The following is a 27,113-nucleotide window of genomic DNA, read 5'->3' on the forward strand; positions in this document are numbered from 1 at the left end:
GTTAGAAAAGAAAGAAAACTGTCTGGACAGTTTTGAAAAGGTGAAGAGAAATGTGTTACCATCCTTACCACCAACACCACCATCTCTACCTTGTGTATCTGGTCTTCTCCCAATAAACAAATTCATTAAGATAATGCACCATGTGAGCACAACATAAATTTAAATCATATTAAGTATTAGTTTTTGACAAGATGAGGTCTCAAGATCAACTAATAACTCTGATCCTTGTCACTTCAGTTGATTGTGTAATTTACTGGTGCATGTTCACAAACGAATTTGCAATTAATCAAACTATCTGAAACAAAAACACATTGCTTTGCTCACTTTGTCTAGTTGATAATCCACTTTTGGAAATAAAACTCTTGGGGACTTTGAGGACACTCACATTGTCTATCATGATTATTTTATCAGTCAATGAAAAAACAGCAACAACAAGCACACAGAGAGTCCATTTATCTGTTTCAGTGATGCACTGTTAGGACTTTGTTTCTAAAAGCAAAGACTGCCATTAAAAAACACTGGCTCACACTAAGATTGGATTTGTCAAACTTTCTACTTTGCATCCCGCCTCGTCACTTTCCTCCATTGTGTTCTTTTCTTAGAGGAGATAAACAGCTGTCAAAAGGAAACGGCGCTGGCTATGATCAGGTTGTTTGGACCAGGAATGATCAGCAGAGATGGAGTACAGAGAAAACAGAGCAGCAGGACAGGAAGAAACAGATGGTCTTCAACAAACACTGCACAGACAGTGTTTGAAATCTCATCTGTCTCTCTCACTGCTCAGCGTGTCTGTGTGTGTGCGTCCCCACGGTCCACGCTTGAAGGTAATCAAAACTTTGCTGTGTTGATACATCAACACATGCATATATAGTCTTTCTCTGTGGTTTGCTCTCATGAAAGGTGGAGGGGGGGGATGATGATGTTTCCATAGTGGACTATCCCACCTCTGGACAACAAAAGCAGGCCTGTTGGGAAGCAAGCAGGCTCAGCTCCTGATTAAAAACTGCATGCAGTGGAAACAGCTGGTCCGGGCAGGGAGGAGGAAAGCGCTGTTATCTGAAGGCGACCCCGTCAGGCCGGCAGAGGGGAAAAGCTGACAGAGAAACAGGAAGCACAGCCGGGGCACAGCGGTAGTTTAATAGGAAAATACGCTCTGTGGGCCTCAACACAGGTGTACAAAGGGAGACATAGAGAGTAAAATGGCTTAGAAAGTCGTATTGTTTAATGGGGAGCGAGCAAAATATGAAGCAAGCAGCTGTAGAGTATGTCTGTGTGAAATTGTGACGTATTAGAGAGAAAAAGAGAGCGTGCTGAGGCCATGCACTTGCCTTCATTACAGCTGTGCTATTAGACGCAATGGTTTCTAAAGCATTCCAACGCTGGATTTCTACTTCAGGGTGTTAAATACTTCCAAATGGGTGTTGTGGCTGTTATGTGAGGACAACATGTCATCTCAAGAGCGTTGACCTCAGGCAGCTATGGTTCTCCAGGGCTGTCTGGGGCTGTTAACTTATTTATAGTTGGCTTGAGGAGAACATGTTGAATAATACAATGGGGGAGGCCAGACAGACTGGACCGCAGCTGTATGGAGCCTTCAGTTATTAGTGAACCTTCACGTTCACCTGTGAGAGTGAACCACAGAATATAATGAACATATAGCCTGCAAAGGAGAGTTATTATGCAAGCAAAGATCATGTTTGAATATGTAAAAATTATTAGCATAAAGTTGTAAGTTAGGGCTGAAATCTGATAACAATAAATGTAATGGTGACTTTTTAAATGCATCAGTGTTTTATATTTCCTTCCATGTGTCACTCGCTTCTGATGTTATTACAGATATGACCAGTTAAAGACTCAGATGCTCTGAACTGACTGATTAAATTATAGGCTTTCTATTACAGAAATGTGTATCTACAGTATTTTTATTTCTTTTTAAATATGAAAAAATGTACAGAGAGGTGCACCAGTGTGACAAATGTTAGAAATTACAAGCATATAGAAATATATAGGTTAGAATCTCATTATTGATTGTGGAGCCATTATTGCTTTGATTATATAGAATTTGAACTATTTAGTAGAATTTGTTATATACTGTGAGACAAAAAGAAAACTATAGTGTCTGTAATTATTTAAATTCAGTTTATTGTCCAGTCCTATAAGTCACTGTTAATTAATTGCACTTCTTACAGTGCCGACCACGTCACAACCCTGCATATACAGTTTACAGTAACAACTGGACTTATATATAGGCTCAGATATGGCATGTTTGTTGTCCATTCGTAGTTTATGTCTATTTTTGTATCTATTCTCCTGTATGTGATGGTTGTATGTTTAAGTTTGCTTATCTTTGTGTCATAGTGAGAGTCACTGAAAACTCCTCAGTCAAGGTACATGTATACGTCAAAATACTTGGCGAATAAAGCTGATAGTGTGTCTGAGAACACACGTCCTCATTTCACTGGAAAGAAAGCAGAAAGGCACTTCAAAGCCCGCACAGCTGTAGGCTACTAATAAAATTTTTAAATCTCTCATTTTCACCTCCCCTCTCTCTCCCCACCACTTTAACAACTTTACCACTGACTCTGGCGTTTTGAACTGTTGACTGATGACTACATTTATGGAAACACTAAAGCTGCTGATCGATTAAGCCAGATAGAAAATTAACTGGCAACCATTTTGATATTCCCTTAATTGTTAAGTCCTTCTTTAACTTAAAACATCACAACAATCTCTTGTTTAAGATTCTCAAATGTGAAATCTTCTGCTCTTCCTTGTTTAAACATTTTTGTTGAATTAAACATCTGCAGGTTTTGGACTGTTTGTTGGTGGGCAAGATAAGACAGTTGATGACATCATCCTCTGCTCTGGGAAACTGTGATGAGCATTTTAAACTGATGCTATACAGGCCAAACGGTGAATCCATTAATCGAGAAAATATCAGCAGGTTCATCTATTATGAAACCAATAAACACTGATTATTTTTAATAACTGCAGTTTTGATAAAGCATCACCTCAAATCTGATCTGTGAAACTTAACATTCTGTAAGCAACGTGTTCTTGAATAAAACCATCTTATTAACAGAATATTGATTTGCTGCTGAATGTTAATCAAGGCTAAACTCCGCAGACCATCTGGAGCAGTCATCGCTCCAGGATGGGTAACTAATAATTGAGCGGGCAACTAAATATTCAAAAACACTACGTAATCCCAGAGTACATTGCTCCACTGTCTGCATTACCTAATCCCATAAGCCATCGCGGGGGGGCGGGGATATGGCCAGTTGTCAGAGCAACCTGCATGTCATTAGACAAACCCCGCCCGCCAAATCATCTCCGGCCAATCAGAAGCCGTAAAAATGACATCATTGTTATTTTCAGTAGAGCTGCAGCTTAGAGGTGGATAAAGTTCGTCTCCACGTTGGAAGTGATAGAAAGTATTATCCCTATTCAGGCACTGTTTCTAGTTTTTGGGAAGGATATTTAATCAAAGAGGATCCTTAGGTGTAAAAACACCGACTCTCGGCGGCGGGGAACAACGTTTTTTAATTGATGATCGCGAGATTCACGAGAGAAAAGTTTTCTCAGGACACAAAGTTGTCAAGTGAGTTGAACTTCAACAATAGGCGGACTCTATCACAAGACAGTTGAGAGATAGAGAGTCACAGGACACATGTAAACTGTCGATCTTGGACTTTTTTTTTTTAAAGGAGAAAAGCCTTCCCTCAAGGTGACAAAAACTTTATGTCAAGAAAAATGGAAGCGACATTCTACGACGAAGCGGTGAATGCCTCCAACTCTCAGCATGACGGGCCGAGAGTGTATGGATTCAACCCCAAAACCCTCAAACAGACCATGACCCTGAACCTAAACGACCCGAAAAACTTCAAACCTCAGCTGGGCGCCAAGGCCCTGGATCTCCTGACGTCCCCCGATGTCGGTTTACTGAAACTGGCCTCGCCTGAACTGGAGAGATTAATCATCCAGTCGTGCAGCGGGCTGACGACTCCCACCCCGACCCAGTTCCTCTGTCCCAAGAACATCACCGACGAGCAGGAGGGGTTTGCTGAAGGGTTTGTGAGAGCACTGGCTGAGCTCCACTACCAGCAGCAGATACCCCCCGTCCACCCTGACGCACAGACCGGCGCCACCAGCAACATGGCATCCGGCTCCGCTGCGTCAGAGAGCGGCGGGATTCCCTACAGCTGCACGGTGCGCACCGAGCCGCCGGAGTACACTAACTTGGGCACTTTCAATCGGGCTGTGGGCTCTGCGTCCGCACCTGCCGGCGAGAGGCACCCACCTACAAGCTACTCAGCCGCCCCACAACCGCCCCACAGCCACATGGACCACCAGCTGGCGGCAGCGCGGCTACACTCTCTGAAAGAGGAGCCGCAGACGGTGCCCGAGATGTCGGGCGACACCCCGCCGCTCTCCCCCATCGACATGGAGTCCCAGGAGCGTATCAAAGCGGAGAGGAAGCGCATGAGGAACAGGGTGGCCGCGTCCAAATGCCGGAAAAGGAAGCTGGAGAGGATTTCTCGGCTGGAGGACAGGGTCAAAAACCTAAAGAGCCAAAACACGGAGTTGGTTTCCTCTGCTAATGTCCTCCGGGACGAGCTGGCTCTGCTCAAGCAAAAGGTCATGGACCACGTTAACAGCGGCTGCCAGCTCATCTTGACGCAGCAGCTCCAAGCTTTCTAGACTATCAAGGGAAAAAAAAAAGACAAGGGACATTTCTTGGGGACCAAATGCGGCTCCAAGTGGCCTGTTCAGCCTTGCAGGGGGAGTCCCTGCGTCTAATGACAGTTTTCCACCAAAAATATCCACTCAGGCTGTATCCACTAAGTTTCTGTAAAGAGCAACGCATGGTGACTGACAAGATACGTGTAATTGGTCAGTATGATGAACTGTACAGAGCAGAGGCCATCAAGGCGCACACAGCTCAGAGGGAATATTTGCTCTACAATACTCCTCTGACGGGACTTGTTAGATATTTCAAAACAGCTTTCTGTCTTTTTGTTTTTATATTCCATCCAAAACTACAAGATCAAACTTGTATTCAGTCAAGCCAAGGTAATATGGCAAGTGTCCATACCTTGCCATAGGGTAATTGTCAATTGATTATGGCCCACGCAGTCTTGCGTCCTGACAGAGAATCTGTCAGAGCCTGTTTGGGATGTTTGTGAGCCAGGTCTTGCCCTGCAAAAGAAAAAAAAAAAAAGAAAAAAAAACTTCCACTATGTCAAGTAGCAATTTATGCATTTAGACTTGAGTCAAGCACTGAGTATCCCACCAGCGACTATATGTACAGAGTAACACTAACAAAAACTGTTTCACACCTTCACGCAAGGACTCATAGGTGTGTAGCGTTTACTGACAGAAACTGCCTTACTTTCTTAACCCTTACGTTGATACAACTTTGTGATATAGGTGTAACTAATGTTAGACTTGAATTAACACTTTGTAATAATATTTGTACGCTGTATTTTGAGCACTTCAGAACTGTACATATGACTAAATAAAATGTTGGACACGCGTGATGATGTGTGACTACTTCTGTGCGTCCTGATTAATAAATCAGCGGCAGGCAGGTTCATAAAAGAATAATCAGAGCAGTGAATAGTCTTACAAAGCAACAGCGAGAAAGTGTTTGTTATTGGGGGAACTGGGACGGACGGGATATTGAGTCACCAGTGCAGTGTGTGGTTCACCATGGTTGGCGAGTCTACACGACATCTCATTGGTTGGCGAGGGGTCGGAAGTGAGCCGCAGGCAGCCAAATATGGCAAGAGGTCCTCAGTGCGCACTGGGACGGCTGTGAGTGCGTCTGAATCACCGTCCTCCCACTACAGCTGGTGATTCCTAGAAGAAACCTATGGAAGCGGAAGCAGATCTGTTTACACGCTTTGGGGGGGGGTGTGTTGAGGTACAGAAAAAATATTTTGATGTTAAGAAATATTCTCAACCATTTACCAGTGAACAACTTATACAAAAAGATGCGTTTTTATTTATTTTCTGAGCTACAGTATGTAATACAAACAAAAATCGTGTAGAAAAAGATACAAATTTGTACACATTTGAACCTGAACTAGATGTTGCACGTAAACAAGGTCAACACATGTTTAAGTGCACTGAGACATAAAAGTTATCTGTACACACACACACACACAACCACACACACACACATTGTGTGGACCACCAACACTGATGGATATTCACTGTCCTTAAACCTTTAACTAGCAAATATTACAGGAATACTTTCAACATATGTTCAAGAAGGGTAAGATGCAGGATGCAGCTGTGTCTGGTAGTTTTTTTAAGATCCTCCACACTCACACAGGTGTTCTCACTTATTGCTTGATTGGATCTCTCAGGACTGGGTGGGCATGTACAGACTGTGTTTGATTAACATCTCCATCACACCTGTTAAGGGCGGGGCAATTTATGCCTTCACCGTTCTTATTGGTACCTCATGTGATGACATCCAATCAGCCAGATTAAATAAAAACACCTATGTGTAATGTGCAGGGCCTGCTTTGATGTTTAAATCTTTTTTTTTTTGCCTTGTAGTACATTGTGTTTAGTTTTTATCACTGTTCAAGTACACACTGCTACGTGATTAGATACTGGCTGTTATGTTTCCTTTTCAATCACCACATGAGGTGATTTGTGGGCATATCTGACAACATGAACACAATGAACTCGGTCATGTTCCTGTCTATTAAATAAGGCTTTTTAAACAGCACATACTCCATCTTACACACACACACACACACACCTAAACACTGTGCAACCTGGACATGAGCCTTACCTTTCTGTCCAGTACTCATAACTGCTATTTTATTTCCTAAAATTAAACACTTTCAATATTTGACCATCAAATAAGATTCTCGCTATAGAACTGAAGTTGCAAGTGATGCTTGGGCAACTGCCAAAACGGCTGCTGGAACAGCCAAAAATAAAATAGCAATAATTTGCCAGTTACTGGCTGGAGATGACGGCCCACTCTGTGTCCACTGTCCAACTGTTTTGTTTCATCTTGCTCCATTTATCCTTTATCTCTCTGTGCAACAGGGATGTGATTTTACACATATTACAAGGTTTTCAGTTTTTTGGACACTCCTCCCCCCCACCCAATCAATTTCCATTTGAGGATTATTTGTGTGTTTGGTTTCTGATGATTTCCAAAGTCAATATACAGTTCTGTGTGGATGGTTCTCAGCTGACGAGCACTCCCTCCTTCACAGCGAGCCGCTGTCGGTGTACGTGGTCCTGCTCTAGCTCTTCATGGCTGGGGTGCCAAAGCCGCGACAGGATGCGCTCCATGTTCAAGGCATACATCGTGTGAGAGGGCATCACACCGTGGTGAACCTGTATCAGACAAATGTTTCAGAAATATATTAAATCAAACGAACCTCCGATGGTTAAATGATGGCAGGCGAGAATTAAATATGTGGAGAAATTCAGCAACAATCAGCAACTATAGGGTCCAAGTAAAATTCTCCGATATGAACAAAGAAAACATTTTGAAAATTCTGACGATAAAAAAAAAAAAAAGATCATCATAATTACATACTTATTCTGATTAAATACAAACTGCTGCTGATGAATGAATTTTCTGTTAAAATGAATGTCACTCAGTGATGTGTATTATACAGCAAAGAATAAATAGTTTTATTTTCTGTGACCAGCTATTAAGTTCTAGGTCATGACTTACAACCAATGGGCTGACTGGCTAATTAAAGCTTTTTAAATAATGAATAATTAGGTAATATTTCATAATTTCTATGTATGATGCTTATGATTTTAGAGTAATGTCTCCTGATTTGGTTATTTAATAATAAACTATGCTTGAAATCACCAATCACGACCAAATTTTGGATGTAATGTGGGTATAATACTATATACTTTCAATAGAGATTCAAAACAATTCATGCACCAATTATAAGGCACGAAATGACATCAAATTTGACATTGTTAAGAGTTGGTTCATGACCACCGCAGCACACTGAAATCATGAGTTATTACCATTCTTATAAACTTGACCTAACCCCCAACTTTCACTTTGTTTCTGCTGAGGAATATCAAGAAATAATTTTGATAAGTTATATACTAAGCGCTAAACTTGTTGGAAGTACTAAGACCAGGAACTTACATGAGCAAATTTGTCTTACCTGTAAAGCCTCCAGGAGATCAAACATGCTGATTGGTGGGAGGGGCGCGCAAAGACTGTCGGCAGAACAAGCCAATAAGTGAACAGCTTGTTGCTCGGCTTCATCTGGTGACACTTGGGGTGGTGGACCAGCAGGTAGAGAAGCACTTGGAGGGGGACTGAAAAACATGTTCAGTATTACCATCATATACAGTCTACATGAACTGCTTTTCCTACATAAAACCTGCACAAAGCACATTAGCTGACAGCAGCTGTAATATTGTTCCTACCATTCAGTCACACTGTGATAAGCGGCAAGGCTGTTCTTAAGATAAGGCTGTGGTGTGACATCACTGCCAAAGGCATAGGGGAAATGACCATCTCGTAACCGGTACGCCTTCCTCCGGGAAATCACAGCAGTCAAGACGTCTTTCAAGTGGTGCTGAAATAAATCAGACTAAGTCAGGGTTTGTTCAGTCTCCTGGGTAAACACAGCTGTCAGTCATACTCACTACTTAATTAGCAGTGCACAAAATAAATCTCTCTGTTCATTTAAGCCTCTGCATGGATGTTAAAACACAGAATGTCAATGAAAAATTAAAATGATCTTATAATAAACACCACTCTCTCAAATTTAAATGAGTTTGTATTTAACCCATAAGAACCCGGACCCATTTCTCCTTAAAGGAAAATTATGGGGAATATAAAACAGACCAAATGGACCACAAGGAACACGTTTCTGAATTTTTTTTTTTAAATTCTACCTTCAGTGTCAAAGATCTGTAATGTAACATATATGTCATAACGATATTTCCCTAATTTATATCAATTTGTTCAAGAAATGTGGTCAGAACAGGTTAAATGTAATACAGGACGTCTTATGAAAGCATCAGAATGGTTAAATGGGTTGAAACCTACCTTTAGTAACAAAAAACAAGCTTTTTAAAATTATCTAGTTCCGTCACATTTGCTGACCAGGCACACTGCCATTTTGGAAGTGATTCACACATTGTCACATGACTGCACCAGGATGTTCAGTACATGTCACTTAGGGACCTATGAGTTAAAATCAAGGATAAAGCTGTATAAGGATTTTTCCAGAACATTGAAAGGGTTGGTGGGTTCTTATGGGTTAATAGTTCTTTTTATCAGTCGTTTTATTTTAAGCAGATTTTATGATTTGTTTCCCCTCAAATATAGTCAATACTCAACACAAACTCATTAAACTTATCAATGTTGGTGACATCAACTGGTGACCCACTGAATTATTTAATATACACCTTGCAAAGCGATGCTGGAAAACCAACACAGACAACCATTCATACAAAATCACCCCTTCTCTCCTGGAGGACAGTTACTACACACCTCAACAGCATAGATCATGGTACCGACGGCGTCCTCTGTGATGTTATCCAGGCCCAGCTCAAAGGCTGTCACCATCATGCGAGCCTCCAGCTGGCCCCGCGTGGGCAGCAGAAGAGTGTGGGCGCTGAGACGCAGCTCCTCCTCCTCACCTCCCACCTCCCGTGGGCTGAACGGCTGGGCGGCACTCAGAGGGTTCTGAGGCTGGAAACGATGCTGAAAAAACCAAACAGGATATACAAATATCCAGATGATACAGGCTGCCAATCCAGCAACCTCGACACTTATTAGATGCCACTAACCTAACAATATTTACACCCAGCCATCATTTGGGCAGTTAGCTTATTTGAGATTTTCAACATTGGAAGATGGACAGGTGTGCAGGGATGAATATGAGAATGAGTACTTACATCAAATTTCTGTCTAGAGGAACATTTCTTCTTCCCTTTTGGTTTACCAGGCTTTGAAGCAGAGCCGCTTTGCCATTGCAATGGCCCTGCACCCTCTAGAGGACAGAAAAAGAACACATAACACCAAATACATCAAATAAATGTAAATGAACAGATGCCATTTAAAACAAGATTTAAATATTGTAATAAATAAAAAAATATTTTCAGCTCTTGAGCAACAAATTACCAACACTTTCTCTTTTTAGTAATTAATATTTTCATTAAATTATCAAATTCAAATTGAAGTTTTTAATCACAGGCTGTTTCATATGTAGTCTTTTGTTAATTTTAGTTATTACAATTTACTTACATCTATTACTGATAGATTCCCTCACTTAATTAAATTACAACTCAATGTAAATGACACTGATCCAATACGTAAAACAATAACTCTATGTACCATACACCTGTCGCTAATACAGTTACAAAAGATTGCTCCTGAAATTTTGAATGAAATAGAGAAAAGCTCTAACATCAAAACAAACTCGACTGAGAAATTAAACTATTAACAACAACCTACCTGGTGTGGACACGATGATCTGGCAGCGTGTAAGAATGGCCAGGAGGAAATCATTGTGAACATGCACTATGGAAGAGGAAAGTAAGAAATACAGAATTAGCAACACTTTTTTTCAGATAGAGTTGGTTTTTTAACACTAAAAGATTAAAGTAGCAGTATGTCCTGCCTACTAACCATTCTCCTGTGCCAACAGACGTCGTGCCTCAATGTCAAACTCCTCCTTACTGATCTTCTGTTTGAACCATAACTTCAGGTTTGCCCAGTAACTGTATGGACACACAAAGACGATAACAAACATCAATACAACACATAACTTTTGATAAACCTATGACATGTAGACTTCTCGTATGATTATCTCCTCCAGAATGTAGACTTGCAACATCGACGCTTTAAAACAAAGTTCCACATTTAGCTACTTTTTCCTCCTTATTATCCTCTATTTTCTCTTCTCTTCACTTTCAAATATTTTCAAGTTGAAGGTGAAGCTGATAAAATTCAACACGTGAGGAAATATATTTCACGTTCGTGTCGCATCCTCCTCAGAGAACATTATACACACTGAATACCTGCAAAGACACAGGTTCATCGATAACTGTTACTGTTAGAGACGCTGCAAACATTAGCGTCTGTTAGCAAGCTGCTAATTTACACACAGCTAGCTAATGGCTAAATCACTTTGTATTTCACAGGCAAACAAACAAATAGGATCGAAAATCAACATCGCTGACAGAAAACACACGAATAAAAGCAATTTCACTTACTGCTTGACATTATCTCCAATTGCATCAGTTAAATTTTTCTTTGCAATCTCAAGCTCGCTAGCATGAGCTGCCATGGCGTTCATATAAACTCCTTCAATGACGTCATCAAACGGCGATGCCAAGTTCTTTTCTCCGTTTTTTTTTTGTCTATAAACTTTATTGTTAAGCTCACAAACAAATGATTGAAAGCAATTATTTGACAATGAATATATTGCTCAGCAAGTAATGTTATGAAATGCTTTATCGGAAATTAGTTAAACATCACTTAATCAGCAAAAAATATATACAAAAAGAATGATAGGTAAATAGATAGTTGTAGAGGGCGCTGTTGCCATGGCAATATACTGCAAATTTAAACCATTTACCTCCTTTTGAAAGATAATTTCGATCAAATCTTCACAGAACTAGAACACAATGCAACGCTTATATATATTAATCTCTTAACAAACATGCATTTTAATTTCAGTTGGACTGAAAATACTAAAATAATCCCAGATAGATATTAGTAGTAATGGTGCATTCAAGTTCCAAAACCAAGATTTCAGGAACATTCATTGGGCAACTATATCAAACAACTAAATTGCGTATATTTTGTTTTGGTTTGTTTTTTGTTTTTTTAATTTTGTTACAGTATTGACATCTGCACTTCTAAACTTGTGTGTGATTTACAGGCAGGGGTAGGCCTAAAAGTGCTTATCATCTATGACAAACAATTACTTCCAAACATAGCCTGTTTTTCCCAGTCCTGCCTCCATACAGTGAAGACCAGCAACAGAAGTAGTGGTGTGGTAGGTAGAAAAAACATTCCACCACTAGATGGTATCCTGGTATGAGTTAAATCCTAGAGAGCCCAGCCCAGTCAACTCACAGTAAACTTAATGCAACAGAGCTGCAAAAAAGAAGACTGCATTTATAAGAAGGCATTTGAAATACGATTTACTTTGTCATTATCATTGCATGTCACAGTAGCAAATTCCAGATACATTTCACCCCAAAATGTAGGCAACTAGTATTTATATTTTTATTCTTTAGTCTTATTATCTTGGTTTGCTTCTGGACTCTTACCTATACCTCTCTTGTGTTTCATTCTCATTGCTGTTGCTGCTACGACACCTCAATTTCTCTCCGGTGATTAATAAACGTTTATCTTATCTTATCTTATCTTATCTTATCTTATCTTATCTTATATTAACTGCATTTTAGTAAATAATTCATTCGCAGATGATATGTAATCCATAACAGCAAAGCTCAATGATAAATGCCCTTCCAAGCCATGGTGGATTTATCTGCCTTTTGTAAGCCACTTAGCATATGTTTTGAAGGCAGGATTGCATGTTTTGTAGCTCATTATTTTTTAAGATTCAGCATGTGTTGTTTAAAACATGTTATGAGTTGATATGGCACCCCAGGCTCAGTGAAGTCTATAATGATTAGCATAGCATGATAAGCAAGCATTGCTGCTATGCAAGTCTAATCAGTGCCAAAAACTGTTACTGGGAAAAAAAACTTAAAAAGTCATCTCATGGACGTAAAGCAGAGTTGCCAGTTTTTCGCAACAAAGTAAAGCTGTAAAGATTTAATATTTGTCCCCCTTTCCAGCTCAAGAAATGTATTATTTATGTTGATTTTAAATGATCTATCGATTTAAACTGTTCAGTAAATTTAATCTAAATGGGATTTGTTTGATCCCCCAGCTCCAGAAAAGTATTACTTTTAATGATCTCAGTAACCACCTTCCAATACAAAGACAGCTGCCAGAATCTAAGTTGTTCTAATAAAATTGGAGACAGTCGTTATTAAAAAAGAAAAAGTATCACATTTCATTTTAGCCACTGAAATTCCTGCCTCATGCAGAAATCACTTATATCTGCAGCAACTTTAAAATGGAGCAGCTAAAACCTGAAGAGACCAGACAGTGTATTCCCTGTTTTGACATCAACTGTTTATAGAGTAGAGTTACCATCTAGGGTCATAACTGGTGGAAAAATGTTATAATCACATTTAAAGCACAGCCAGGTTTGACAGCAGATTATTTCCTGTCTGTCCCCCAGTGTAGACTCAAGGCTTAACTGAACACATCAAGTCCTGAATATCTTTTGTCAAAACCCCATAAACTTTCATTTATATAACCATTCTCCCTCTGTTAAGGTCGTGTCATTTCTTGTATTATTATTTTCACATTTTTATTTCTACTCTTGCAAATCAATAAAACTGATGCAACGTCCTGTTTTCTTTGTCACATATTAATTCTTATATACATGTAAAATCTATTGCCAACAGCTGACAGAAAAGTCCAGCCTTGGTGCTGCAGAAACTGCTGTTAATCCTTTTTCTCCCCCCTCTCCACTGAACTGAATGCAAAACATTTCTGTGGTTCCTTCTGTTGCCCTCTGTGGCTCTTTGGCTCATGCCTCTCTTGAGCAGGTTTAGGCTGGGGGGCCCGTTGTTTTTCATTGTTTTAACTATGGTGTAAAAACAGTTGAGCAGTCAGGGCAGTCGGTCCTTCGGCTCTGTCTCCCCAGGCGGTCGTGAAGCCTTTAACAGACCTCCATGACTCACGCTATTCATCACAATGAGTAGAATCATATATCCAGCATGCAGATGGTTAACAGTCATACTGTAGGCTATTAGAGGGTCCTCTAGTTCAGTGACTAATGCTGACTCCACACTGTTCTGAGGTCATGCTTTTCACAAAGGAGATAGATTTGATCATATAAGAGGTTTCAAGGTTTGAGTCTAGAATAAACAAGCATGTCATAACAACCACATGAACAATGAAAACCATCTGAATTTTCGGTTACTAATAGACATATTTAACTGACTATGTGTCTGCTAATAGGCAGCTGAAACTCAAGGAGCACACTTCTCATGTCTCAAGTGTTCCTTTGTTTATTATCTCTGGGTTGCATTCTGTGCTTAGATTGACTTCTTTCTACAATCAAAAAGACCCCATTAAAATAAATCTCATTTTCACAATCTCAGCACTGGCTTTTGTGCTTCGCAGCTAAATGAAGTATCATTCTTCTGTCCGTGTTAGACCACTCTAATACGGGAGAGTGGAAACTGCAGCTGTCTGCAACTAACTGAGCTTTCCCAGATCCCTCCAAGTGATCATCCATCTCAAACAAGTGTCTGTTAAACTTTAAATCAAAAGGGCACTTAGGAAAAGACTTAGTTTTGGAGTTGTTTAACTGTCTCAGTAAAGGCAAAAATTAGTCATGGTGGTTATTTTGAAAGAAAACAGCTCCACATCCTGTCTGTTGATTTGCTGGTTGACACTAACTGAGCTTTTGTGGGCTAATGAGTCACTCTCACGGACATTCCCCTCAACAGCAGATGTCTTTCAGCAAACAGCAGCGAGCTGTAGGGTTAGCTTCTTCCAGAAATCTTCCGAGCCTGGTGCCATTTTGGTGGTCAAGTTCGTAGACAGCGAAGCTTCACTCACTGACAAAGAGGGCTTTCACCTCTAAAACCTCCAGAGGACCACACGGCACCAGCGCTCGGCCATCCCCAGTTTGCTGACCAGGTAGTCGAGTTTGTACAGGCCCGAGTGTGGTCCCCTCACCAGAGCCAAGGATGTCACCTTCTCTGTTCCAACTTCTGACTGCGCAGGATTTTGGTTTTTGTGGGCTAATCATGCATTTCCATAACCCCATGAGGCAGTTTAAAATGTGAGGGTTCAGTGTGTGGTGGGCAGAGTTATTGGAAGACTCCAGTTACAGCTCCTGTGGTGCATCCCACACTGGCAGTCTGGCATCACACAGTGTTGATATGAAAGAACAACTGTGCTCAGGTGGCAGCTGTTCAATAAAATTCTTGGAAGATAGTGTCTGAGCTCTTGACCTTGTACATCTTAATAAAATGGCCGGTGGTGGATGGGACACAGCTATATGCACTCTTCGATTGGATTTGTGCACAGTGCACAGTCAGGTGGCACAGTTTGACATTTTAGGAAACATTCTTATTCGCTTTCTGAAGCTATAGAGCCAGCGGGCAGTTTGCTTACTTTAGAGAGACTGGCAGCAGGTCGAAAGAGCTAGCTGGCTCTGTTCAAAGCTTAAAAATCTGCATACCAGCACCTCTGAAGCCCACAAATAAACATGTTAAAGCTGGCTTTTTTTTAATCCGTTAAAAGTGTGAAAATGACAAGTTGTCGTTTTATGGGGAGTTACAAGTGGAACTATTTCTTGGCCAAGAAATAATTGCAGCATGAAACTCCACAAAAAAATGGTTTTATATTTCAGTTTTTGTAGGGAGCAAACAAGACACACTGACATAGTTTTTAATTAGTATGAGTGAGCAGATATTGTTACCGAGCAAGGCTAGTTGTTTCCCCTTTTCCATTCTTTGTTCTAAGCTAAAACTGCCAGCTGGCTCTAACTTTATGTGAACAGACACAAGAATGGTAAGTCAAAAAAGTATTCCAGCGCACAGCAGGATACAAGGATAGACCTAGGATACCTAGGGTGTGCGCTGGAATACTTTTTTGACTTTCTGTAATTTGCCCTGAGAGGCACTGCTGTGCACAGGGTATCTTCCTCTTTTAGACACAAGAAAGGTATTGATGTTCTCATCTAAATCTCTGCATAAAAGCAAACATGCGTACAGCATTTCCCAAAATGTCAACCCATTCTTTTAAATTCTAAAATGACATAGACATACAACGTTTAAGTAGGCCTATTACCCTCAGAAAACAGACATTTGATGACTATGATGTGACAAAAAAACAAGTAATTTAGTGCAAGTTGTGAGTCAGACTTAAATTGTTGACTTGCTCTTACCCAATCTTCCACAGAAATGTTACCACTTGAAATGACATGTCTCTGTGATGTATTCATCTGTCTTTTTCCGACTTGTTCATGCCAGCACAAGGCGCACAAAGCCATGCACATTTAAGAAAACTACCATTAAATACCATTAAAGGCAAATATTCTTCAGAATTTCAGTGGAAATTGTTAAGGTTTGTCCATCCCATAATACTTATGGTATCTGGGTTAGCCAGATACTGTAATCAGCCATAGACAAACAACATTTTATATGCATGACTTACACCCACAAGATAAGCTTGGAATGTGCATGTAATCTCAACAAATACTAAAAACTAGCAAGTCATGCCTTAATTGTGATTTGGTTAACAGTATGAAGTAGCATGGCACAAAGAAGGAGCTCTTTTGTTTCCCAATGAATAAGAATATCCCCTGAAGTGACCCTAAATGTTCTCCATTTATTGAATGTTAGTTGTGCAATGTTGTTCTGCAAAATATCATGACTCATCTGTTTCAGCTTTTATTGCAATTTAATTTTAACATTATAATGCCATTTTTATAAGACATTGCTTTTTTACATGTCCATAAACATGTTTTCATGTCCTGCTGGGTTTGACCCTGCTTTGTGCTTTTTTTGCTTCATAAAAGTTTGTTAAAGAGATGGGTGTGAGGGCCATTGTGGTAAATAAGAAAAACAGTGCAAAACAAGGGTCTATTTTCAGCTTGGAGACCAAAGGCTGTTTTTCTTTCATGTGCTGTGGATGCAGTGCTGTTGTTCAAAGCAAACCCACCAGTTCAAACCTCCTGCCCCTCCTCTGGGATGGTTTCCCCAAAAGGATGCAACTTTCCTTCCATACCGGTGATTACAGAGTGCAGGGACCCATGACTTTGTCAATGAAAGATACTTTTAAGAAAACATACAGTTCAAGCACTTTTGTGTGGAAAGAATGTAAATTTCTCTGTATTTAAAAGGAAGAGGGGGGAAAAATAACTTGGAAATTTGGACCAATTCCATCCCAGTTCATCCCCTCCCCTCTCCTCTTTTTCTCTCTTCATCCTGTCTGGCTTTTAGCAATGTGTTTCTCGTTGTCTGTCCCAGTGCCTATAATTCTCAGCACGCTTGGTCGGCATATTTTTCGTGCTCAAAAACCACTCAAAACAAAAGGTAATTCCATCTTTTTTCTCTTTCAACAATGCTTTGTTTTTCCCGGAGTCATACTGAAATTTAATCAACAGCCGAATGAGAAAAACATACAACAGCAATTTCCATATGTGCACACTTTGAGAATGATTGTCATAAATGCAGTGGAGGAAATTAGTTCTATTTTCTGTGGGATCATTTACTGTTCCCTCAGGACACCTGGCCCTTTTCACTGTTATGATAAGTTAATTGTACACATAAATTATCATTTCTGGTCATCTGCATTTGGACAAAGTAATTTAACATACAGCATAAAGGTCATTTTAAGTGTAGAGAGAAAAACTAAAATCAGCACCATTTTTGTGTAATCAGACGTACAATAAAACATTTTAAACCACCTTCCTTTCTCCAACATCTTAAGGTGTTGGTCTTTTCAGATCTAGAGGTGGATACAGAGTCTAAATAAATCTATATAGGTATTAACAAAATGTAGTTTCCAGCAACTTAGCACAAGTTAAATACCATGTATGAGTGTTTCCCCAAGACGTTTTTCTTGGCGAGGTAGGAAGAGCTGCATTTAGATTCTGTGACGCTAAAGCTTATGAATGAAATCAATACAGATGAAATTCTGTTAGGACATGGCGCCTCCTCTCCATGGGGTGACCGAGTAATGAGGAAAACACTGTGGTTTCTTAATCATACAGACAGCTTGCATTATCTAGCTGTAAAATATCTGCACCGGCAGTTCTTAATATCCCTTCACCATCATATACATTTGGTGGTTAAAGGAGCTGTATGGCTTATAAATAGTCATGTCCTCTAAATCCCTCTATTTATGCATCTATTGTGATATACAGTAAAGAGTCCATGTTGGTTACAGGAGGCAATTCAAGTCACAACTGATGGTTGGTAATCTCCATTGGTGTAGTTCTTTTAGCTAGGATCAACCAATTGCTGATGACATATACAGTCACAATTTAGAGTCAGGTTCAAGTGTGCCCTGGCCTCCACAGCTGCCCCTGCACCAGGCTGGTTTACAGTATCTCCTCAGTCTATGGGCCTGATCATCATGCGGACACCCTTCATGGAGTAGAAGCCTCCGCCGTAGTCGGCCCAGAAGATCCCATCTTGGAATTTGCTTCTGTAGACGCCTCCGGTGTACCAGACACCGTTAAGATTGGATTGGCCACAAGCGTTGTACCACCAGCCTCCTTTATGGAAATGGGCACAGTTACCTGTTGTGGGGGGAGGAGAAAGAGTGATGATCTGGACTCTGAAGTACAGAAAGGGTGTGTTTTTCATTGAAGTGCATATTGACAGAATTTTTCAAGAGAATCAGTTCTTTCTATGATGCCTTTCAAGCTAGAACTTATTCTAAGTGGAAGTTCTTGGTGGCCTGATAATCAGACTGATTTGCGATTTCACTTTACTACATTATTCAGTCTGACATTAGGTTCATGTTATCTGTGTTCTCCTTGGGAGGTGTTAATTTTTGCCCCAACCAATCAGTAGAGTGTCATGTGTCCATACATTTCAATTGGTGAAAAAATCTGCTTGAAAAGATAATGGCAACTATTCAGAGCCTTGGAACCAGTCTAAATTTTAAATATTACCAGGTAATACCTTTAAGGTTCCTGGTAATTGCTTAATCTATAAAAACTAAGAAAATATCCATCACAATTTCCCAGAGCTGTGGGAGGTATCATCAAATTGTGTGTTTTGTCTTGACCAGCAATCCAAAACCCAAAGATATTCAATTTACAATGATACAAACAAGAAAAACTGCAAACCTACACATTTGGAGAGGCTGGAACCAGATAATGTTTAGCCATTTATGTTGGAGAATTTACCTAAACCATTGAGTATCAGCACAGTTCACGATTAATATTCTGTCAATCGACTTATCAATGAATTGACTAATCTTTTACAGTGCTAAGCACAATATTAAAGGAGACACTTGAAAATTCAAGAAAATATCATGATGCACTTCAAAGGAGACTGTATGCTACCAGAGTGTACTAGAAACCCCCATTTCATCTACCTGAGAAGGCATCCTTGTCTCGATCCAGAGTAGTGAACTGTTTGCCATTGTTGCTGCTGAGGGAGTCCCCAGCGTTGCCCTGGTAGATGCCCAACCGCAGGCGGTAGCCCTCGCTCTCCGGCTCCAGGTGGAAGCTGCTGTACTGAGCATACACCTTCTTGCCCATCCAGTCCTCCAGCTCCACCAGTAGCTTGTTGTCCCCCTGCCTTCCCAGGTTGTATATGCCTTCAAGACCGAGCCAGTACTCCCCATCTATGTTGCCAAAGCCGCTCTGAGTCACAAGAAGATTAAAAAGAAGGTTACAGAAGGATTGCAGTAAATAATGAGCGTTGTTTGTTATGTGGTAGCCCGAGGAGTTTAGAAACATGAGAATTGTTCAGGAACATAAAACCCTCTTGTGGAAGAGGCAGTGGGATTGTAAGGGAACAAATGAGGATTTTCTTTTTGATGACATTTTGCTCATGGTTCTGTAGTTAAGACAAACTTCAAAAGGCACTGTGGAAAAGGAATGCCACCCTGTCTTTGAAATTCCTTAAAAAAAGACATGTTGTAGTATTTATGCTGGAAAATAAGCATCAATCTTCAGAATGCTGGTTCATCGCTCAAACCCCAAATCCAAGATCTCTTGGAGCACAGCTAATGGTGAAACTGGCCTGGGCGCTTGTGTCAAATAACCGCGAGCAATCTACGTCTGGCCGCGTGCCTCCAGAACACTTCACTTGGTAGAGAAGGTTGAGGTTTGTGATTGTGGATTAGCTGGGTGAGCCAGCAGATGATGAATGATGTAGGGTTTCAGTCCGGGGCCTCTTCTCTGGTGCTGTGTGTGTGTGTGTGTGTGTATATGTGGTGGCTTTGTGGGAGAGCGCAGAGGCAAATCAATGTTGAAGAGAGCAATTTAGCTTCCAGTTACTCATGCACAAGACTGGCGGGGCTGAATGGAACACTGAATCGCCAAGGCTGCCAGCAGTGATATACTCCATCTCATTCTCACAGAGCTTTGATGAGAGGGCCTATATGGTGTTGTGCAGTAAGCCAACCAGCCAGCCGTCCAGGAAGGCACCACACTAGTAGCGGTTTTGGAAAGAAACGTCTGCAGATTGAGCTGTGGAACATACCTTCCTAGTGGGCCATCTAATGTTTCATAATGGGAATCTCAAACTAAATGACCTCGGACAAATAGTGCTGCTGACAGGGCGTTATATTTTACAGTAAGTGAAAACATAAGGATTCTGGCCCAGGAAATAGTCCCAAAGACCCCAGATGGTTCCTGTAGATGGGTCATATAACGGCACCACTGTTATCTCTGGATGAGCCAAATATTCTGAGGTTGAGACAGAGGGGAGGAGAGAGAGAAATATAGATAGACAGGGCAGGGGAAGTGTCATTGTCATCACCTTGTAGTTATCCCAGTTCCTGAAGAAGTTAACCGATCCGTCTCTCCTGCTCTGGATAACAGCCCAGCCCCCGTTGTCTATATCCTGTTCACACCAGACCTGCACTGGCCTCTCTGTCTCGTCTGGTCTGATCAGGTACATGCCGCTGGTGGTGTGGCCGGCTTCCTGGGCATCGAGGCAATCTCTGAATGGGCCTGAAGGAAAGAATGATAAGAGAAGGAGACAGACTTTAAGACAGACTGTGACCAGAGAGGGGGAAAACAGTAAAGTATGTGAAGATAAAAATCATCAGACCAGGGTAAAGTACTTCTGTAAATACCTATTGCTTTCTGTGCATAAGGCAGACAGCAGTAACCACAGAAACTGTGAAGTTGAGAAAAAGTTTTAAAAAGGTTTAAAGTTGAAGGTAAAAAAGGCTTAAAGTTTGAAGGCTACTTAGTTACAGTGTGTAACAGCTATATAAGTTGTAAACCCTTATAAAGCCTTTTATTATTGTCAAATAAAATCAGATACTGTTCGGTTTGGTTTTTACAACAGTTTTGTAGTTCCTGAATTTTTTTTTTGAATAGAAAATTGCACATTTCTGTGGTATAAATTTGCATACAGTGAAACAGATGTCAAATAGTCAGATTCTGGTCTTAATTCAATTTTGACCAAATGTGTAGCTACTGCGTTTTTGCTTTGTACAGCAATTTGAAACACTTTTGTTGCCAAAGCACGGAGATGCAACATGAGTGCCATGACTTTACATGATGATGAAACGTTGAAGTAAATGTCTGACAGAGGGGTACATAGGAAAATCTAAATCACAAAAGCAGATGGAGTAATAACACATTTATCTAGGTCTACAAAGATACATTGTAGCATGGGGCTAATTAAGTCACTTTAATAATTACTTGCCTTTATTTGAGGTCAAAAATCCAAAATAGATATATTGTTAACCCACTTTATAAGTTGGGAATGTCTGCTTTTTGTCAAGGTAATCGTAATAACAAGATTTTTAATTACAAGCACATGTGCAGTGAGTTTATTTAATGGTAGAGTAACCTCATCCCAGCTAATGACATAATAATAATATAAAGGTATAGTCCATTCATTTTATGAAGTGTACCAGAAGTGCCTCTACTTTGTGGTTTGCAGGAGTCTATCACACCAGCCTGGGTTTTGTCTATGTCTGACATGCAATGGAACAGTCTTGTAAAGGACTATTTTCATATACAGCTGCACTGAAATCCTACACACTTTATTATTCTTGGGCAAGGACAATCAAAATGTGTCAGGAATTTCTGTTGATGAGCGAAATCCCACTGGTTAGGTCTTTCTTTGCTTTGCTTTAAGTCCCCAGTCTTGGTTCAGACGTTACAACATTTTTATTTCCATCCTAGTTTGAGCTCTTTCTGTTGAGCAGGGAATGGAGCTCCAGCTGAATTTGCAAATCTTTAACCTTTGAAAACAAGGCCACGGGCCCACCTGCAGCTGTATCCAGAGTCAGGGAATATTATTTTATTATGGTTGGCATGCAAAGTCATGACTGCTCTACATTTTACCATGACTGTTTTGGATTTTGGTGCCTGGATGAATGAATAAATCAGTGAAAATGTTCAGTATGTATGAATCATGGATGGATTTGTGGATGGATAAATGGATGTCACTCACTCACCTTCAGCACTGAAGTTCCTCTGAGGAGGTTTCTGGACTTCCAGGGTGCCACTTGTGGGTGAAGGCCCGGAGCGAGAGCCCCTTTCCCTGGCAAATCCTCTAGTATTGTCCCTTTGAATCTCATTTGTGAAACGTGGCACATTAACAGGAATATTTTCAGGCACCACCTGCACCATTGGAGGACCCATAGGTGGCTGCTCATGCCTGCGACTGTACACCTGCATACAACGCTCTTCCAGTGCTCCAATCAGCACCGACTGGTTGTTCACCACTGCAGACAGGGCAGAGTATTTGGCCTCCAGTTCCCTGTACCGGGAGGCTAGACGCAATGACTCAGTGGTAGCGTTAAGGATGCGTGTCTCCAACTGCGCCAACTCCAGTGAGTTGTCCCTCTTCCTGATGATTTCATGCAGCAGCTGCATGTAGAGCTGGGTCACTCTGGAGTTCATGTTCCTGCTCTCTTTCCTCAACAGCTTCATCTCGTTCACCAAGTTGCCATCCACATCCACCACCAGCTTCAAAGTCTCCATCTCCCGACGTTGCTTCGACAGAAGGTCACGCACCGCAGCCACATCAAGGCGCGTCACTCTGTCCTTATCAGTTGCATAACCCCGGGCTGCACAGATGGGGCCTGTGATCTTCTGCTCGGGGACCAGGAAGGTGTAGGAGCACTTCTTGTTTTCCCCATTGGCCTCTGGAGCCCTTCGTATCCGGGAGAGGATAGGGTTCTTACTGAGGGCTTGGCTGTTGCTCCAGAGGGACAAACCAAACAGAATAAATAGGCTCCACTTTCCAGGTCCCATGGTTCCCCCTCGATTTATCACCAAACAAGCTAGAGATCTATAAAAAAAAAGAAAGAGAAGTGCAGACTGTTTTATGGAAAGAATAAGACTGGTGTTGGTATATTTTTCTTATTGTCAAGAAATTCCATGAAAAAGCCAAAATCAACAATGTGTTAGGCCGTCTGTTGCACTCAGCCCAAAGCCAACTGGTTCCTTCTGAAGACGTAATTCATTTTCATAAAAAATGTTGTAGCTTCGTAGAACGGCTAGGCATTGTAGTTTTTAGCAAAGTCTGCTCAAAAAGGAGTAAATAATGCATGTTGTGGGGACTCTTTCCAGGCGTTGCTTGATATACATTGGTTCTCTAGGAGTATAACAGCACTAGAGGAGGAATTACGATCAAGTATAGTGCCCATGTTTATCGTAATTAGGGAATATGTCACCCGGTACAATGGTGTGGCTCACTGATGTATTTTTAATGTTTTTTTGGACAACAACGGACGGCTATGTCACAGAGGAATAAACTATATCAGGCTTTGGCACAGACAATACTTGTTAGCACGGTCAAGTCATTGATGGTTTTGATCTTTTCATTAGATTTGTCAACGCAAAAAAAATATAGATGCTCCACATATCTTTTAATTTGGGTCAAGGTCAAAGAGGTTTTGTTGTGACTCATCTTGTACTTTTTTGTAATTTCCTACCAGGCACACTACCAGAAGACTAAACTGTTATGCAGATGTTTTCTTTTCTCCTCTAATCCAATATAATCCAATATAACCAGTTTGCCTGCAAAGCTTAAATATTCAAAGATCATCTCTTGGCATGATACAGAGGAAGGCTTCCAGTTCAGACTGAACATAAGAGTCCTGCTTAATTATGCAGTAAGTGATCATTAAAATGTAAAATGAAAACTAGCAGATTGTGGTACAGGCACAGCTGGTTTCACACATCAAAATCACTTCTGGTTCACTTTTGGTGGAGTAAGAGCAGTGCCACCCACCCACCACAAATCTGCTATCGTTACTCATATTTTCGATACATTCCCTCATGGCTTCTCTTTCATTAAGGCCCTTACCACATCTGTATCAGGTGTCTGGGTGTGTGCAAGTGCTGGGATCTGTTTTTCATATTTTTGGAGATCTCCTGGCTTAGACCTTCTATGAACTTCCCCGATAGCCTTTCAGTGTACCTGCACTGGCTTGTGTGGAGAATTTCCATGTTGAAAATATCTGAGACTCAAAAGATTTGACTGAAAAGGAAAATTAAATGTGCAACGAACAGGATAGCATCCACTGCCAGTCTCTAACGGATTCATGAGTTGTGTAAGTAATGTGCAAAATGGAAGTAGTCAGCAGGTGGTTGTCATTGGGCCTTATTGATTCATTTTAACTTATCCCATGTCTCCCTGGCTGGTGCAAATAGATAAATCTGAATTTGGTGAGAAATAAAAGATATTGGTGTGTTTTAGAGGCAGCAGGGGGAGCAGGAATCCCTGATTTATGAGTAATGTTTTCTAGAGTCTATTTTTGGAAGGAAAGCTTGTGTTTTGATCTTATTGGTTTTGACAGCACAACGAAAAGAGCAGGGGAGGGTGACGTTTGAAAATACATGCTAAGTGAAAGCTCCCTCCTTCCATATTCAATAGCTAGGCTTGGCTCTGGAAGTGGAGCTAATGGTGAGCCAACTTCAGGCTGATTTTGGCAGATGAGCCAAATCCAACCAGAAGGCAGTCTAGTGGATATGGCCAAGGAAGTTAAGTAACCTTCATCTAACACTTCAGACGGGTACACAATATGACCCACTTCATATCGGAGCTCATCAAAACAAATCCACTGAGGATTTTAACAGATGCCAAAGAAGCAGAATAAAGTGAGTCCAAAACAGAGACAGCAGGGGCTTTGAATGATTTCTGTGGTTTGTTCTTGATGTTTAGTTGCACTGAAGAGTCCTAACCACAGTTAATGGGACAGATCCCAGAGCATTACCTAAGCTCAAACTGCTGCTGAGGCAGAATAATACTCTTTTATCATTGTCAAAGGAAAAAACACGCTTACCTCAGGGGAAATTTATAATATCAAGTTTTGGTGTTTGCAAAAAGCTCAAAGATTTATTAACAGAAAGAAAGTGTCTAAGCCAACATTAATTTTCAATAACTGTGGTTGGCTTAAAAGTTCAGCAGCAAGTTTCTAAAACTGACCGGAAACATGTGTTGTAGCTGTAACATATGGAACACAGTTGCTACAGTTTGTTTTATCATGGATTATAAACCATGTCAGGGCAAAGGAGAAGGCATTTTAAGGAAAACAGGCCATGTGTCAGAACTCAGAAACACCTTGGCACTGTCAGTCAGTTATTATTACCCAGAAAGTACTTTTTCCTGTCTTTCCGTAATCATAGGTCATCCCCTTCAATAGCTCGGTCTAAGCAATTGGCCCGTCTGCACGTCTCCAACCCCACAATATGAATCTCACAAGCTGACAGGGGTGACAGTGTTTACACAGAGGCTCCTCAGCCAGGGCTGTGAATCTCATCGCCACTCTTTACCACCAGGTTTCTCTCTGTCGTTCACACCCTGCTGGTCTTCATCAAGTCAGCCACAGCAGCCAATTTTTTCTGTTGACTTATTAAAAGGGAATTTTCTCCTCCCCATGCTCTCTCCAGAGCCAGACCTGACCAGATTCAGTCACCTCATTCATATTAATGCAATGTTTGCAACCAGACAGGTCAAACTTTGCGGTGGCTGGTTTTCCCAGCTCAGGGGAACAGCAGGACGCTGCCAATCGGCCCACTGACTCTAAGTGGTACCACTGAGCTCTGACTGTCTGCTGCTAAGCTTCTCAATTAAAAGATTTTCTTTTACCTTCAAGTGGTTTTCCCTAATTTCATTCCAACTTTATTTCAACATACAGCCTAAATATATATTTCAAATCAGAAAATCCTCTTTTTCCAGCCTAACTTTGTTGTGGCTTTTGCTCTGAGTCAGCAGATTTTTAGGATTTTGCCAATTAGCCCACAAGTTATTCTGATGGTGCCACTGATTAGATCTGTCTGCTGAGGGGATGACATGATGCATTTGTAGATGGTGAATATGATCAGGGGGCATTATGCCAGATATGAATATGGAATTTAAAAACAAATATAACAGTATTTATACTTCAATTAAAGTGTTTTACAGTCATTCAGATATTTCTGAACAGGCATGAATGTCTAGTGAACCGTCCTTCCATCTAAACTTTCAATCTAACTTCATTGTTCTATATTACCTTAACTTTTGTCGGTAAATACTAGTGACTGGGAATATTTAGGGAGGTTTAAGCAATTTGAATACTTTTTCAGAGAGGATAAAACAACATACAAATGTCATATTGATCTCACAAATTAGCATAAATTTAAAAATAAGAATCTTACCTTCGTCAGTGAGTTCAGTCAGTGGTCCAGGAGGTGCAGGTAGCAGCCAGGTTGGTATCTCAGATGTGTTTTCTATGAAGTTTCATGCTCTCCATTCTCCTCACCTCACTCTCAGTCTCCCTCTGTCTTTGCTCTCATTGAGAATGAAGGCCTGCATACAGCTGAGGCACAAGCAAACACCGTCCACTAGGAGAACAGTAGAGGGTGGTCCATATACGGAAAGAGGGAGGCTGATGGTGTGATTTTCTCTGTAGTTTGAGAAGAGGAAGGCTTGGCCCTGCCTTCCTCCTCTGATGTCATGTAAAGTTTAAGAAGAAACGAAAGACTCCTCCTAATATAAGGTTTCGCCACAATTGAAAAAGTAAGTGATGAATCAGACTGGCTGGGAGTCAGAGAGTGGTGAAGACTCTCACACTCAAAATCAGTCTTGCTGTCATCATTTCATTCTCATAGGGATGTGTTTACAAAGTTAGTTTTTCTCCCACACATGAAAATTTGTCTTGTCAGGTTTGTGGAGGTTTGACATGCTCATAAACTCTCTTTCTCTGTCACGCACAAAGAAACACATACACTCTTCTGTCAGCTTCATTCATATATCTACTATTTCTCATAGTCTAACTACTCCTCCACACAAAGCTGTTTCCTATCAGCACTAATCTAATGACTGAGTGATTC

At 40.8% G+C, this 27,113-nt stretch overlaps 3 protein-coding genes across 3 annotated transcripts; 1 reads left to right on the forward strand and 2 right to left on the reverse strand.

Moving 5' to 3' along the window:
- The first annotated feature begins 3,385 nt into the window (after positions 1–3,385).
- On the forward strand, positions 3,386–5,540 carry LOC137193829 (transcription factor Jun-like). The gene has a single exon (XM_067605223.1). It carries the CDS (start codon positions 3,742–3,744, stop codon positions 4,699–4,701), a length of 960 nt encoding a protein of 319 aa, XP_067461324.1. The 5' UTR covers positions 3,386–3,741; the 3' UTR covers positions 4,702–5,540.
- Positions 5,541–5,984: 444 nt separating this feature from the next.
- tada1 (transcriptional adaptor 1) lies at positions 5,985–11,362 on the reverse strand. Its single transcript, XM_067605222.1, has 8 exons — positions 11,245–11,362; positions 10,658–10,749; positions 10,484–10,549; positions 9,925–10,019; positions 9,518–9,730; positions 8,443–8,594; positions 8,175–8,331; positions 5,985–7,371 (listed from the first exon to the last, which is right to left on the reverse strand). Exons 1-8 carry the CDS (start codon positions 11,325–11,327, stop codon positions 7,219–7,221), a joined length of 1,011 nt encoding a protein of 336 aa, XP_067461323.1. The 5' UTR covers positions 11,328–11,362; the 3' UTR covers positions 5,985–7,218.
- Positions 11,363–16,552: 5,190 nt separating this feature from the next.
- angptl1b (angiopoietin-like 1b) lies at positions 16,553–26,679 on the reverse strand. Its single transcript, XM_067605224.1, has 5 exons — positions 26,439–26,679; positions 22,247–23,085; positions 20,587–20,780; positions 19,193–19,463; positions 16,553–18,386 (listed from the first exon to the last, which is right to left on the reverse strand). The coding sequence occupies exons 2-5, from the start codon at positions 23,046–23,048 to the stop codon at positions 18,199–18,201; spliced, it is 1,455 nt and encodes a 484-aa protein (XP_067461325.1). The 5' UTR covers positions 23,049–23,085; positions 26,439–26,679; the 3' UTR covers positions 16,553–18,198.
- Between the last annotated feature and the right edge of the window lie 434 nt (positions 26,680–27,113).

The sequence above is a fragment of the Thunnus thynnus genome, chromosome 12, assembly GCF_963924715.1.
Source record: "Thunnus thynnus chromosome 12, fThuThy2.1, whole genome shotgun sequence".
Taxonomy (NCBI): Eukaryota; Metazoa; Chordata; class Actinopteri; order Scombriformes; family Scombridae; genus Thunnus; species Thunnus thynnus.

Bases quoted from the DNA above. Each gene is read 5' to 3' on its own strand.
- LOC137193829 (XM_067605223.1), top strand. From the start codon at position 3,742: ATGTCAAGAAAAATGGAAGCGACATTCTACGACGAAGCGGTGAATGCC.
- tada1 (XM_067605222.1), bottom strand. From the start codon at position 11,327: ATGAACGCCATGGCAGCTCATGCTAGCGAGCTTGAGATTGCAAAGAAA. The intron at 10,750-11,244 runs GTAAGTGAAATT...GTGTCCATACAG, and splicing joins ATTGGAGATAATGTCAAGCA to TTACTGGGCAAACCTGAAGT. The intron at 9,731-9,924 runs GTAAGTACTCAT...TGGTTTTTTCAG, and splicing joins CCTCTAGACAGAAATTTGAT to CATCGTTTCCAGCCTCAGAA.
- angptl1b (XM_067605224.1), bottom strand. From the start codon at position 23,048: ATGGGACCTGGAAAGTGGAGCCTATTTATTCTGTTTGGTTTGTCCCTC. The intron at 20,781-22,246 runs GTGAGTGAGTGA...TCTTTCCTTCAG, and splicing joins GAGGAACTTCAGTGCTGAAG to GCCCATTCAGAGATTGCCTC. The intron at 19,464-20,586 runs GTGATGACAATG...CTTGTGACTCAG, and splicing joins GGAACTGGGATAACTACAAG to AGCGGCTTTGGCAACATAGA.